The sequence below is a fragment of the Pelophylax lessonae genome (genome assembly GCF_965119305.1).
Source record: "Pelophylax lessonae genome assembly, chromosome: 1".
Lineage (NCBI taxonomy): Eukaryota > Metazoa > Chordata > Amphibia > Anura > Ranidae > Pelophylax > Pelophylax lessonae.
The window spans coordinates 318120358-318135361 of record NC_138768.1 but is presented as its reverse complement, the minus strand read 5'-3'; the positions used below and the strand labels follow the sequence as shown (position 1 = coordinate 318135361).

Here is a 15004-nt window from a genome sequence, read left to right as displayed (position 1 = left end):
TGCCCTTATCATAAAAAAATGGCTCCTTTTTTTTTAATTTTATTAAAAATGATGAAAAAATAGATGCTTACTGTACATTATTATCTGATGGAGAACAATGCCTGCTGCCTAATGTGTGTTGAAATTGACACTTTGGGGTTGATTTACTAAGATTGGAGAGTGCAAAATCTAGTGCAGCTCTGGGGATTCCCCCTGCTGTCAATCACAGCCAGTGAGTCAATGAGGAGAGAGCGGGGGGGTGGGGCCAAGCCATGGCTCTATGTGCCTTATGGACGCATAGAGCAGTGGCTCAGAAGCGAGCATGCAGCGGTCTCTGGTGGCACTGCTCGGGGGGGAGGAAAAAGAGGATAGGGGCTGCGGTGTGCAAAACCATTGCACAGAGCATGTAAGTATGACATGTTTGTTATTTTAGAAAAAAAAAAACTTTAGTATTACTTTAATTAAACAAGCCGAAGTCAGAAGATGATTGGCTATCATGGACAGCTGCACCCGATTTTGCACTCTCCAGTTTTAGTAAATTAACCCATTTTAGTCTTCACCACAAAGCCAGTGTGACATGGTGACAATGTAGGAGCATAAATAACAAAGCAATGTCGTATTGTAACAGAACGTGCCTAGCAAGGACTTTTATGGCAGGTTTAGCACTTCATATTTTAATGAAAGCTTCAGAATTTAAAATATTGAAATTTAATTTTGGAATGACATTAACATGTTAACACCTATGTGAAATTTTAGTGATTGGGTTTACAAATACTTCCATTTATCTTATATTACTGGGAATGTGACAGAAGGAGCAGTTTTAGAGAGAGGAAAGAGCCAAGTGCTATGATGTGAAAGTCTCAACGCTGATGATCCCCAGAAATATAAGAAGCTAAATGATGATTCAGCCTATAAAATTCTGCCTATAGAAATATTGTTTTTTTTGGAGAACAATTATTTTATATATAGATTACCGAGTTACTTAGAAGAAGGAAATATCTTCTATTTCTCTAGATTTCAAGAAAAGTCTATGTATGTGACTTTCAGTACTCACTAATCAGCTTTATGCTCTACTGCTTAATTATCCTCTCTTTTTATACGTATTTCTCTTTTTAGACCCACTGCCAGCTCCAAACCTTACTTTGGGGTACCCGGTAGAGAAGGTCAATGATGGTTTCCAGGTGACACTTAACTGTTCTGCACCAGACTCTGACCTAATGAGGACTTTCTACTTTATGAAGACATCTGATAAACACTCTGAGAAAAATGTGACAGATTATTTAGCCTCTCTAAACTGGGAACTGGGGCTCATCAGTCATGTTACCTTCTACTGTGAATATGAGGAGGAGATCCAAGAGAGAAAGATTAGGTCTAGAAGAAGTGAGACTCTTACTATACCCCTTGCAGGTAACATTCAAATCCATGTCTGCAGATCAGAAATGGTTCTCCTTTGCTAGTGTCCCCAATTATTATGGTTGGATGGCAAATGAATAAAAGGGCCAATTATGGGTAGGTCCCCTGACTTCCTGGACCCAAGAGCAGTTGTCATCTCTTTGACAGTTACACAGTCAGGTCCTACGGCTGCCACCAGAATGTGATCATTACATACCCTCACCCTTCACAGAGATGTTTCAATTTGCAAGACAACAATTTAACCACCGGCAGACTGACTGGGTGTTAGTTACTGGGGCAGGCTAACTGTAGTGCTGAAACAACTAATTAACATAATAGATTATAAAAATATTTATCAACTATTTTCATAATTGATTCGTTGGTCAGCCGATTGGTTGGCCTGCATACAGAATGCATTATTTGTTTACGTATATTTGTTTACATACAGTGCAGCACACATACAGCTCAGTACACTGCCCATGCATGTCAGTATACACAGTGCAGCACACATACAGCTCAGTACACCGCCCATACATGTTAGTATACACAGTGCAGCACACATACAGCTCAGTAAACCCTCCATACATGTCAGTATACACATACAGCTCAGTACTTAGCCCATACATGCCAGTACGTTCTGGAGAACTAGTGAATGTGTTAGGAGCAATGCCGCATGTGACATGTTGCCCTGGGCAGGAGAAGGAAGTGATTGAAATTGATTCTAAAGGTAGAAACGTTTTTACCTTGCTATAGGGGCTTTATATTATACTTTGCAGCTTGCTATAGAGGCACTTTGAAGGCAGGAGGAGCCAGTGCGGGATCCTAGAAGAGGAGGCTTAGGGCTGCTCTGTGCAAATCCATTGTACAGCACAGGTAAGTATGACATGGTATTAAAAAGAAAAACAAATCCAGTATTTAAGCCAGGTACGTACTATTAGTTTTTGAACGAAAAAAGACCTGACAGCTTAGGAAGAGCCGCTGTACTAACTATGCAATGTTAGTAATGTTAGTATAGCGATGTCCCCTGCCATGCTCTTGTGTTCTGACAGCCCCCCCCCTATTGACTAAGAGCACTGATCGGGAACCGATCGGCAGACCTTTTTCGGTCATAACCCTATGACAGAAGTTGGACGAGGTGCAGTACATATGGCCCGAATGTCAGCCGGTTGATATTGAACTGGGCGATGCTACTCGACATTTGGCCCGTGTTTACTAGGCTTTACAATCATTTAAGTGCTCTGTGCAGGGAGGATCAGCCTCTGAACCCAGAGAATCTGTAGGCTGATGGATGGGAGGTAATATAAGGCATTACAATTACATTAAAGCAAAAGTTTACCAGTGATGTGCATTATATTTAAAATTTTTATTTCCATACAAAAATGTGTCAGCCTTTAGTACTACCTTACTAAAAGGATTTATATTTCCCCCTCCACCATTCATATAGCTTTATGTCTGAGTCCAAGTTAAAATACCCTATACTGTATATCCGATATATAATATCATATATATCCTATAAATTTATATATATATTTCACATTATAAATGTATTATTGATTATCTGTTTTTGTACTACAAAGGGTCTATTTTTGTTTTTTAACCCGATCATGACATGTGATACAAACAGTATGCTGCTGCTACTAAATGTCTTAGTGATAGCAGGCACAGGTAGCCTATATCAAGCTACCTGCCTATGACAAGGGAGTCTCTCATAAATAATATTATATTACAGTCCTGGAAATATGCAAAACAGTGTTTGAGGTCTTTTTTTTTCTTTAAATAAAAAATTTGATCTCCGAGTCTGATGATATGTACCAGATTCAACCTCTAACAGTATATACAGTGCCTTTAGAAAGTATTCGGCCCCCTCGAACTTTGCGACCTTTTGCCACATTTCAGGTTTCAAACATAAAGATATAAAACTGTAATTTTTTGTGAAGAATCAACAATAAGTGGGACACAATCATGAAGTGGAACGGAATTTATTGGATATTTCAAACTTTAACAAATAAAAAATGGAAAAATTGGGCGTGCAAAATTATTCAGCCCCTTTACTTTTAGTGCAGCAAACTCTCTCCAGAAGTTCAGTGAGGATCTCTGAATGATCCAATGTTGACCTAAATGACTAATGATGATAAATAGAATCCACCTGTGTGTAATCAAGTCTCCGTATAAATGCACCTGCACTGTGATAGTCTCAGAGGTCCGTTTAGCACAGAGAACATCATGAAGAACAAGGAACACACCAGGCAGGTCCGAGATACTGTTGTGGAGAAGTTTAAAGCTGGATTTGGATACAAAAAGATTTCCCAAGCTTTAAACATCCCAAGGAGCACTGTGCAAGCGATAATATTGAAATGGAAGGAGTATCAGACCACTGCAAATCTACGAAGACCTGGCCGTCCCTCTAAACTTTCAGCTCATACAAGGAGAAGACTGATCAAAGATGAAGCCAAGAGGCCCATGATCACTCTGGATGAACTGCAGAGATCTACAGCTGAGGTGGGAGAGTTTGTCCATAGGACAAGAATCAGTCGTATACTGCACAAATCTGGCCTTTATGGAAGAGTGGCAAGAAGAAAGCCATTTCTTAAAGATATACATAAAAAGTGTCGTTTAAAGTTTGCCACAAGCCACCTGGGTGACACACCAAACATGTGGAAGAAGGTGCTCTGGTCAGATGAAACCAAAATCAAACTTTTTGGCAACAATGCAAAACGTTATGTTTGGCGTAAAAGCAACACAGCTCATCACCCTGAACACACCATCGCCACTGTCAATCATGGTGGTGGCAGCATCATGGTTTGGGCCTGCTTTTCTTCAGCAGGGACAGGGAAGATGGTTAAAATTGATGGGAAGATGGATGGAGCCAAATACAGGACCATTCTGGAAGAAAACTTGATGGAGTCTGCAAAAGACTGGGACGGAGGTTTGTCTTCCAACAAGACAATGATCCAAAACATAAAGCAAAATCTACAATGGAATGGTTCACAAATAAACATATCCAGGTGTTAGAATGGCTAAGTCAAAGTCCAGACCTGAATCCAATCAAGAATCTGTGGAAAGAACTGAAAACTGCTGTTCACAAACGCTCTCCATCCAACCTCACTGAGCTCGAGCTGTTTTGCAAGGAGGAATGGGCAAAAATTTCAGTCTCTCGATGTGCAAAACCGATAGAGACATACCCCAAGCGATTTACAGCTGTAATCGCAGCAAAAGGTGGCGCTACAAAGTATTAACTTAAGGGGGCTGAATTATTTTGCACGCCAAATTTTTCAGTTTTTTATTTGTTAAAAAAGTTTGAAATATCCAATAAATTTCGTTCCACTTCATGATTGTAATAAAAACTAAGGTGACCAGCGCTATGGAATATGCAGTAAGTGTAGGTTGAAAGATCACAGTGTAAGCTGCCAACAGCCAAACCCAAAGGGGTTAAAGAATGAAAAGTGTGCAAGCGGGGTTGTGAACGGCGCTACCGTGTTAAAAGCATAAATACATTTGGTGAGTAAATGTTATAAATAGTGGTATAAAAAACATAGGGAATATATGTAAAATGTATATATAAAATTAAAAGTGCTGAATGTGCTATTCTTAATAAGGTATAATTTATAAAGTGCACATGTGACTTATGGTTTTTCAAAAAACAGTTTTAGTGAGAGTACATACTCTGTGCCTTTAAAAATGCAAATAACAAAGTGCAGAGTGCTGATGTAGAAAAAAAGACACAAAACTAAGGACAAGACGGTGATTTTTTATTTTTCATTTTTTTTTTCTACATCAGCACTCTGCACTTTGTTATTTGCATTTTTAAAGGCACAGAGTATGTACTCTCACTAAAACTGTTTTTTGAAAAACCATAAGTCACATGTGCACTTTATAAATTATACCTTATTAAGAATAGCACATTCAGCACTTTTAATTTTATATATACATTTTACATATATTCCCTATGTTTTTTATACCACTATTTATAACATTTACTCACCAAATGTATTTATGCTTTTAACACGGTAGCGCCGTTCACAACCCCGCTTGCACACTTTTCACTTCATGATTGTGTCCGACTTGTTGTTGATTCTTCACAAAATATTACAGTTTTATATCTTTATGTTTGAAGCCTGAAATGTTGCAAAAGGTCGCAAAGTTCAAGGGGGCCGAATACTTTCGCAAGGCACTGTATATATATCTTCTGTCTTTTATTTTCAGAGTGGATTAGATAGTTTGTTCCCCAGCCATATAGCTGGTTATTTAAATTTACTACTGCATATGGATATTCAAGAATCATTTTCTTTTACATATTAACTAAATTATACACCATGCTTTTTTTGAGATTGTTATCCAATTTATCCAAATAATAATCGGCCAACTAATTCATTATGAAAATAATTGTTAGTTGCAGCCATAGTTAACTTAACCCTTTACACACAATAGCATCCACCAAGCGTTTAATGGAAACATGCACCATTCAGGGGACAGATTGCTGACCAAAAATACATCTGCAAAGCAACAGTGTGGCGAGAGGCCTTTGCCCACATTTGCAGTATTTGCATTAGGCTTGCTAGCCATCTTTCAAGCTCAGCTCTCCCCAGGATACCTTGGAAGTATTTCCCACTCAATAGCCCATAAAAAACAAATATTCTCATTTTGGAGGTTAGTTCTTCAACACAAATATAAGTGCCCTACCACTGGCTTACTTTTTAGACTGCATGGCAAGATAATCACTTTAAAAACAAAATCAACACAATTTGTGATAAGATATCCAGCATCCATCTTCCTCCACCAACCAACACCTCATGTCCAACTCCAAACTCAACACTTTTCTTCTTCAACCCTGTAACTGCGGATGAAGTTGCCAAACTTCTTTCCACACCCCTCCTCACTACCTGTCCCCTGGACCCTGCCCCCTTGCAACTACTGCAAACACACTCCTGCCCTATTCTAAACTCTCTAACCCACATCTTCAATCTCTCCCTCTCTTCTCCAGGCACCTTTCCCTCGCTGCTCAAACATGCACTGGTTACCCGCATACTTAAAAAACCCTCAATGGACCCCACTTGTCTTTAAAACTTAAGACCAATTTCCCTGCTCCCATTTGCCTCTAAGATTCTTGAACGCCTTGTCCACAACCGTATGAGTTGCTTCCTCACTGACAACAGCCTTCTCGATCCCCTACAGTCCGGCTTCCATTCACAACATTCGACAGAAACTGCCCTACTAAAACTCACCAACGACCTACTAACTGCTAAAACCAATGGCCACTACTCCATACTCATACTCTTAGACCTTTCTGCACAGCTTCCTCCTTAATAAACTCCACTCCACTGGCCTCCGTGACTCTGCTCTTTCCTGGTTCTCCTCTACCTATCTCAGTACACTTTCAGCGTAACATACAACAACATCTCCTCTGCTCCTCTTCCTCTTTCTTCCTCTTTCTGTTGGAGTACCCCAAGGCTCTGTCCTAGGGCCCCTCTTATTCTCTCTCTATACCTCTTCCCTGGGCCAGTTGATATAACCTCCCACGGCTTTTGTTACCACCTTTATGCTGACGACACCCAGATCTATCTCTCGACTCCTCAACTCACTGCCTTAATCTCCTCAAGCATCACAAACTTGCTGAGTGCCTTATCAGTATGGATGTCACACCATTTCCTCAAACTCAACTTTTCTAAGACTAAGTTTGTAATACTTCCTCCTCCTTGATCCTCTCCACACGACTTTACCATTGAGATCAATGGCACAATCATTGGTCCTTCCACACATGCCAGGGTGCTGGATCTAAACTCTGACCCCTTCCTAACTAATGACACCACAAAACAACGTATTCACTCCGTGGTTATTTCCTGCCTTTACTACTGCAACTGCTCCCTCCTCACTGGCCTACCTTTACACAGGCTATCCCCCCCCCTTAAGTCCATCATGAATGCTGCTGCCAGATTAATACACCTTACTAGCCGATCCGTGACTGCTTCCCCTCTCTGCCATTCTCTTCACTGACTTCCTCTACCCCATTGCATAAAATTCAAAATACTAACCACAGCATACAAGGCCATACACAACATCACCCCCAGCTACATCACCAACCTAATGTGCAGATATCGTCCAAATCGTCCTCTTCGTTCCTCCAAGGACCTCCTGCTCTCTAGTTCCCTTGTTACCTCCTCCCACACTCGCCTCCAGGACTTCTCCAGAGCCTCTTCTATCCTCTGGAACTCCCTGCCCCAGTATGTCAAGTCAGCTCCTACCCTGTCCGCCTTTAGGCGATCCCTGAAAACACACTTATTCAGGGAAGCCTACCCCCACCTCCAACTAAGATCTGTACTTAAGTCCACTCCATCAGATCATCCCCCACAGCCACTACCTTTTGTACCACCTCTCCCTCCATTTAGATTGTAAGCTTCATGAGCATGGCCCTCCTATTCCTTTGATATTAAACTGTATTGTAAATTGTGCTGTCCCCCTTTTTATTGTAAAGTGCTGCGTAAACTGTTGGCGCTTTATAATCCTGTATAATAATAATAATTTACCTCAGTTGCTGCTATTATTGTTATGTCAGTGTAATTTCCTTTCCACTCACCTAGTCCATTCTAGTGGGTTCATTTCACAGGCTGCTAGGGGAAGGAATAGCATTTATCTTGTTGCGTTTATAATTTTTTCAGTAACCCTGTCATTGTTAAAACAGCCTAAACTGCGCTTCCCTTACATTACTTTTATCTTCTTAAATAAAGCCCAATGTATCACTACTGGTGTGAGTTGTTGTGTCCACTTAAAGTGGAAGTTAAGTCAAACACTAATGCTTGAAGTATAACTAAAGGTAAAACTTTTTTTTGTAGCTTTGGACAGATTGGAGAGGGATTAGAGCCCCTGTCAGTTTTTATTGCTGTCTGTGCCCCCATTAGGGGGATTCACCCGCTCTATTTGTCCTGTTTACCATTATCATTGTCATCCCCAGAAAAGTAATAGAAACCTGCCAATGGGGACACTAGTTCTGGTGACTGCTGAAGCTAGATTGAAAAGTAGATGTATTTATTATACAAGCATGTAGGTAGATCTACATGCAGGGAGACGTGTTGGATTCAAGCAATACAGCTGTGTAGAACCCTTGTCCTAAGCAGGGTTGCTATTAAATTTAGTTGTGCTAGTTGGTAGCTAGCCTGGCTGATTTGTAGTATTGTGGTCATTGGAGTTACCTCCTAATCCTGGTTTGGTTGTATTTCTCCCTTCTGTCAGCAGGTGGCACTGTTACCTTTGGCATAAATATGATGAATTGCAGTCAGTCAGGTAATGAATATGTATCTTTCTCTCAGCCAATCACATTGGTAGCTGAGCATGCTGGGAGAGGCTATTTATTTGGAGGAAGTCAGGTGACCTGTCTCCTACCACCCAGTCTGGGCGGGTGGAGTGTGTGAGTAACAGCTGCTGCTGGGTAGGCATGAAGCCTGAGGCCTAACCATGTGCTCAGGGATCTGGAAGGGAGAGCCTGCACACTGCTTGGAAGAGTGAAGGAATGGAGGAAGACCTGAGATGGAGTAATAGAGGTGACTCTGCCATGGACTGGGGAACCATGGAGAGCCTGAGAAAGCATCCAGAGAATCATCCTCAGAGTTCCTGCACCTTCCGTGAGTTACCTGCAGTTGCTATAGGAGACAGCTGATGCTACAAAGTACAGATTGCTAAAGGGAAACTGGACCCAGGGGAGAGGAGTTGCCTTCCAGGTCATTCCAAACTTAAAGGCTCTTTTTCTGTACTGCTGTCTGCCTATGCTACACTTGTGTCTAGGGAGTCTGCCAATCTGCCATTTTCACTAAGGGTGTCCTATGCCCTACCCCTCTCTCCCATTTTTGTTCCTGTTGTGAGAAATAAACTTCTCCTTGTTTAAGCATAAAGTGACTGGCATCCATCTTTCTATCTTGTTCACCACCCACCATGCCTACTAATCTGCACCCTGAGGAGGGATGTTGGCCCTCCCTGTCTTTGGGGGTCACCACCAGGCCTCTAGAAGTTGGGCAGTGTATTTAAAGTGTTACTAAACCCAGGACTCTGTATTTACTATATCTGGTCTCCCACAGTACACAGAACATGGAAATGCAATCATTTTAGGAAATATAAACTGCTAAATACCTTTATTCATCAGCCATTAGAGCAGTCATGTAACTTCTATCAGTGTCTGGTTAAAGCTTGTAGGAGGAGTTTTCATTCTCCCATGATTGATCCTATGAGGATGCAGGACCCCTGACCCTCTGTCTGGACAGTGCTGATTGGCCCTGTGCTGATCAGATGCACTCAAAAGAAAAAAAAACTCTCTAGCAATACACACCAAACTGAGCATGTGCAGAGTGCCCCTAAGGCTCTGTTCTACCAGGAGATGGATTGGGGACAGTGGAAAAAGGGGAGGATCAGATAAGACAGGATCAAACAGTCTTTTTATACAATGCAGAGGACTACCCCTTAGGTTTCACATTGAGTATAACAAGCATGCCTTAATGCATATACAGACTGATTTTACTGTTGCAGGTTAAGTGACATTTTAAGTATTGTTAGTGTTTGACTGACTTCCACTTTAAGGGCGGGTCACAACTGGGAAGGACAGAAAAATCCAACAATCCAGCAGCTCCTTGAGAAATCAGTGCTACATATATTTTAATGGTAGGTCTATGATGCATCATGCAATCCAAAATTTTTAGTCTTTATCCACCTGCTGGCTACATATGGTCGGTCACATGAAACTTCAATAAAGAGGCTTTTTAGAAGCACAGCCGTCCAGAATCTTTGCTTTATGGCTACAGATGGTCAATTACACTGGCAGCCACATTCCTTATATCAGCAGGTGGCTGCTGTAACCATTCTACCTAGTCAGAAAAACTGCACTTTGATCACCACTTGGTAGGATGCCCGGAGTCCAAGCTATTTTGGTCAAAAATCTTATCCATAACCAGCCAATTATTGGCAACCTATTGCCTCTGACACTGGCCCACAAAATACATCAGAATTCACAGCCTGGGGTGGTTACTAAGTTTGGGTTACTTTATATTATAAAAAGGATATGGTTACAGCATGTACATTCATTGATACTGATTTAAGTATATGTACAGGAGTTTTATGTAAATTTGTTGTGACTGTTGGAAGAACTATATACAATATATATACATATGTCCGAGTTCTAGCCATTCAAAAAGCTCTGTGAATAGTCAAAGTTGTACCTGTCCTGTGAGAATTAAAGTTATTAACTTCAAGTCATATAAGGACTATACTGAATACTACTGAATACAACTGGGTGGTTTATTATCCTATAGAAAAATATATACAAAGCCACTACACATTGCTTTCAAGAAACTGCACAGATCTAGGAGTAGATTGAAGCTGCAACTCTGCCTTCTATTTTTCAGGGCCCTCTTTGTTGTCACCTCCAGCGGTAGCAGGGATTATTGGAGCTGTATCACTTCTTCTCTGCTTAGCTTTGGTACTCCTATTCTATATGAAGTATAAGAGAAGTAAGTGTTATCCCATACAAATGTATTTTTTTTTTGTTGTGTGAAGCTCTGCACATTTTACAACAATAAATATGATGGTAATGTGGTCTGGGTATGTACAAATTGCAATAAAAGCAATACAAATATTACCCCGTGATTGTATTTTAAAAAAGACACGGGAATACAAAGCGTTTTCTTGGTGTAGCACCCTCCTAGATAGGTGCTAATGTAGGTGTATATTGTTTTTGGTTTCTCTACTTAACAAAGAGACAGCCAGGTAAAACTAGTAGCTGCCTGCTTAACAGGAAACTGAGATTGTAGGATAGAACCTGCCCAGTGTGCTCTGATGCTGCTCATCCTGGCTTGATGTTTCACACTGATCCAATAGCGATACAGTGTATTGGATAGTGGGGGGAAACCCTGCAAATGAGAGCAAGGGATAACTGTACAGCCTTGGGCAATGGGCATGGGGGATGCCCCGGTGTATGCTGGGTGACTGTGCTTATATCTGAGGTGCACATGGGGCTTCTGGTCTTCGGCTGGAGAGCGGAGTCCATGTGGGAAGGGGGCTGCTGTCTCTCCCCAGCACAGGCTGCCATGCGGTCTCAGGTGGTCGACCTGAGGGCCAGAAACAGAGATGTTAAAACCCAGGGATTCTTTTGAGAGCTGACTAAAGGAGGATGTTCATGTAACTCGTCTGGATACTAGAAGGTGACCTGCGATCAGGGCCTTATGAGTAGGGTTGAGCGGACACCTAGATGTCCGTGTTCGACGGGTTCGGCCGAACTTTAAAAAAAAGTCCGGGTCCGTGTCCCGGACTTTTACCGAACTTTTCCCGGACACCGAACCCCATTGAAGTCAATGGGGACCCGAACTTTAAGGCACTAAAATGGCTCTAAAACACCAAAGGAAAGGGCTAGAGTGCTGCAAATGGCAGCAAAACGTAATTAAGAGCATGGCAAGTGCTCTGCAAACAAATGTGGATAGGGAAATAACTTAAAACAACAAAAAAAAACAGAAAAATAAAACAATGTTCTTCTTCATCTCTGAAGGACGAGGCCCATATGGAGTAGGAGGGAAGTTGAGGTGGTGGTGGATGTGGCGGTGACATAGGCGTGCGCACAGGGTGTGCTGGGTGTGCCTGGGCACACCCTAATCACCTAGGGCACATAGCATTGCCAGTGAGGAGATGGGAAAGATCTCCCTGGGACCTGCTCTGCTCTATTTCTCCTTGCCTACAGGTACATGGCCCCGATACATTACTCTCCCTGCTGGCAAACACATGCATGTGTATTTCAACTTTGGGGTGCACACCTTAATGCAATAGGCTGCGCACACCTATGGGCGGTGTAGGTGGAAGCGGCGGTGGAGGAGGACCAGGGCCGGATTAACAGCATCATGGGCTTGGTGCTGAGGATTTTGAAGGGCCTTAAGGGCCGTGCCTTGCCATGCACCCAGAGGAGGAAGGGTGCAGCCATGCATGCCTAATTCAACATGGGATGCTGTCTCTGAAGCCCATAAACACATCCATGCATCGCCAACTGTCCCTCCTTGTCCGGCCTTCACGCTGTGTGGGGAGGTTCTGAGGGTGCTGCCTGGGGAAGCGAGCATAGAAGCCAGACTTCTGTGTTTACAAGTGACAGAAGAGCGGTAACAGTGAATATGGCCAACCCGGGGCCTATATAAAAGGTAGGGGCCTGGAGCTGCAGCTCCAATAGCCCCTACATTAATCTGGCCCTGAGGAGGAGGACGAGGTAGCCAACACTGCTTCTTTTCAAAAATTTTAAATGAGGGTACACCCCAAAAGAGTGAGAAAGAGCAAAAATGGAACAATGGGTGGGTAAGGTCGGTATCCATTGCTATTCTGCATAAGGTACGGAAAAGTCCCGTGGGATCCATGCCTGGTTCATTTTAATGAACGTGAGCTTGTCCACATTGTCTCTGGACAGGCGGCTGCGCTTGTCTGTTATAACGCCCCCAGCCGTGCTAAATACCCGTTCAGATAATACACTGGCTGCAGGGCACGCCAGCACCTCCAAGGCGTAAAGGGCAAGCTCAGGCCATGTGCCCAATTTGGAGACCCAGAAGTTGAAGGGGGCAGACCCGTCATTCACTACATGTAGGCGTGTGCACACATACTGCTCCACCATGTTGGTAAAATGCTGCCTCCTGCTAAGACGTTCCATCTGAGCTGCTGGTGCTGCTGTTTGTTGTGGCGTGCTGACAAAGCTTTTCCACATTTCGGCCATGCTAACCCTGCCTTCTGAGGTGCTGGCGGTGCCCTGGTTGCGTTGGCGACCTCCTCCTCCTCCTCCTCTGCCTTGTGCTTCCACTGTGGCCCCGCTGTCAGATGGGAATGCCAGCAGCATGGCGTCTACCAGCGTGCGCTTGTACTCGCGCATCTTGCGATCGCGCTCCAGTGAGTGAATTAAGGACGGTACGTTGTCCTTGTAACGGGGATCTAGCAGCGTGGCCACCCAGTAATCAGCACAAGTTAGAATGTGGGCAACTCGGCGGTCGTTGTGGAGACACTGCAGCATGTAATCGCTCATGTGTGCCAGGCTGCCCAGAGGCAACGAAAGGCTGTCCTCTGTGGGAGGTGTATCGTCCGTGTCCTCTGTATCCCCCCAGCCACGCACCAGTGATGGCCATGAGCTGGCCTGGGTGCCACCCTGCTGTGAACATGGTTCCATCTCCTCCTCCAGCTCCTCCTCCTCCTCATCCTCCTCATCCTCCAGAACTGTGCCCCTGCTGGACAATTGCGTCCCTGGCGTTTGCGTGTGCAGGAACCCACCCTCGGAGCCCCTTGCGAATGACTGCCCTGAAAGCCTTGGAAATGTTACCTCTTCATCCTCCTCCTCCTCCTCATCCTGTGCCACATCCTCTTCCATCATCGCCCGAATTGTTTTTTCAAGGAGGCATAGAAGTGGGATAGTTAAGCTGAGAACGGCGTCATTGCGACTGGCCATGTTGGTGGAGTACTCAAAACAGCGCAACAAGGCACACAGGTCTCGCATGGAGGCCCAGTTAAATTAAATAGCGGAATAGAAAATATGATCCAAAAAAAGTGTATGTATATCACACGTACACAACCACACTGGGCCCCAATTACTATTGTTTGTACCCCTAAAAGGCTAGATGAGGAGTAGGGGGAGTATGGAACAGGCAGCACCCTCAAACCTTCAGAAGTATGAGATGAACCCCAACAACTTGGAAAGGTGGATCTCTCTCACACGTACCAACACAGACTATCCCCCAATTTAACTGATCCCCAAAGGTTTTTGATTAAATAGCGGAATAGAAAATATGATCCAAAAAAAGTGTATGTATATCACACGTACACAACCACACTAGGCCCCAATTACTATTGTTTGTACCCCTAAAAGGCTAGATGAGGAGTAGGGGGGGTATGGAACAGGCAGCACCCTCAAATCTTCAGAAGTATGAGATGAACCCCAAAAACTTGGAAAGGTGGATCTCTCTCACACGTACCAACACAGACTATCCCCCAATTTAACTGATCCCCAAAGGTTTTTGATTAAATAGCGGAATAGAAAATATGATCCAAAAAAAGTGTATGTATATCACACGTACACAACCACACTAGGCCCCAATTACTATTGTTTGTACCCCTAAAAGGCTAGATGAGGAGTAGGGGGGGTATGGAACAGGCAGCACCCTCAAACCTTCAGAAGTATGAGATGAACCCCAACAACTTGGAAAGGTGGATCTCTCTCACACGTACCAACACAGACTATCCCCCAATTTAACTGATCCCCAAAGGTTTTTGATTAAATAGCGGAATAGAAAATATGATCCAAAAAAAGTGTATGTATATCACACGTACACAACCACACTAGGCCCCAATTACTATTGTTTGTACCCCTAAAAGGCTAGATGAGGAGTAGGGGGGGTATGGAACAGGCAGCACCCTCAAATCTTCAGAAGTATGAGATGAACCCCAAAAACTTGGAAAGGTGGATCTCTCTCACACGTACCAACACAGACTATCCCCCAATTTAACTGATCCCCAAAGGTTTTTGATTAAATAGCGGAATAGAAAATATGATCCAAAAAAAGTGTATGTATATCACACGTACACAACCACACTAGGCCCCAATTACTATTGTTTGTACCCCTAAAAGGCTAGATGAGGAGTAGGGGGGGTA

The 15004-nt window shown here is 43.2% G+C and overlaps 1 protein-coding gene across 1 annotated transcript in view; it reads left to right on the top strand.

The window, feature by feature from the left end:
- LOC309545393 (Fc receptor-like protein 5) overlaps positions 1 to 15004 on the top strand; it is a gene marked incomplete at its 3' end in the record, with an annotated part of 153630 nt that overhangs the window by 90023 nt on the left and 48603 nt on the right. Inside the window, exons 12-13 of the mRNA XM_082244573.1 lie at positions 1096 to 1386; positions 10752 to 10856. Of these exons, the coding sequence (XP_082100699.1) occupies positions 1096 to 1386; positions 10752 to 10856 (396 nt within the window). The remainder of the gene's footprint in view (positions 1 to 1095; positions 1387 to 10751; positions 10857 to 15004) is intronic.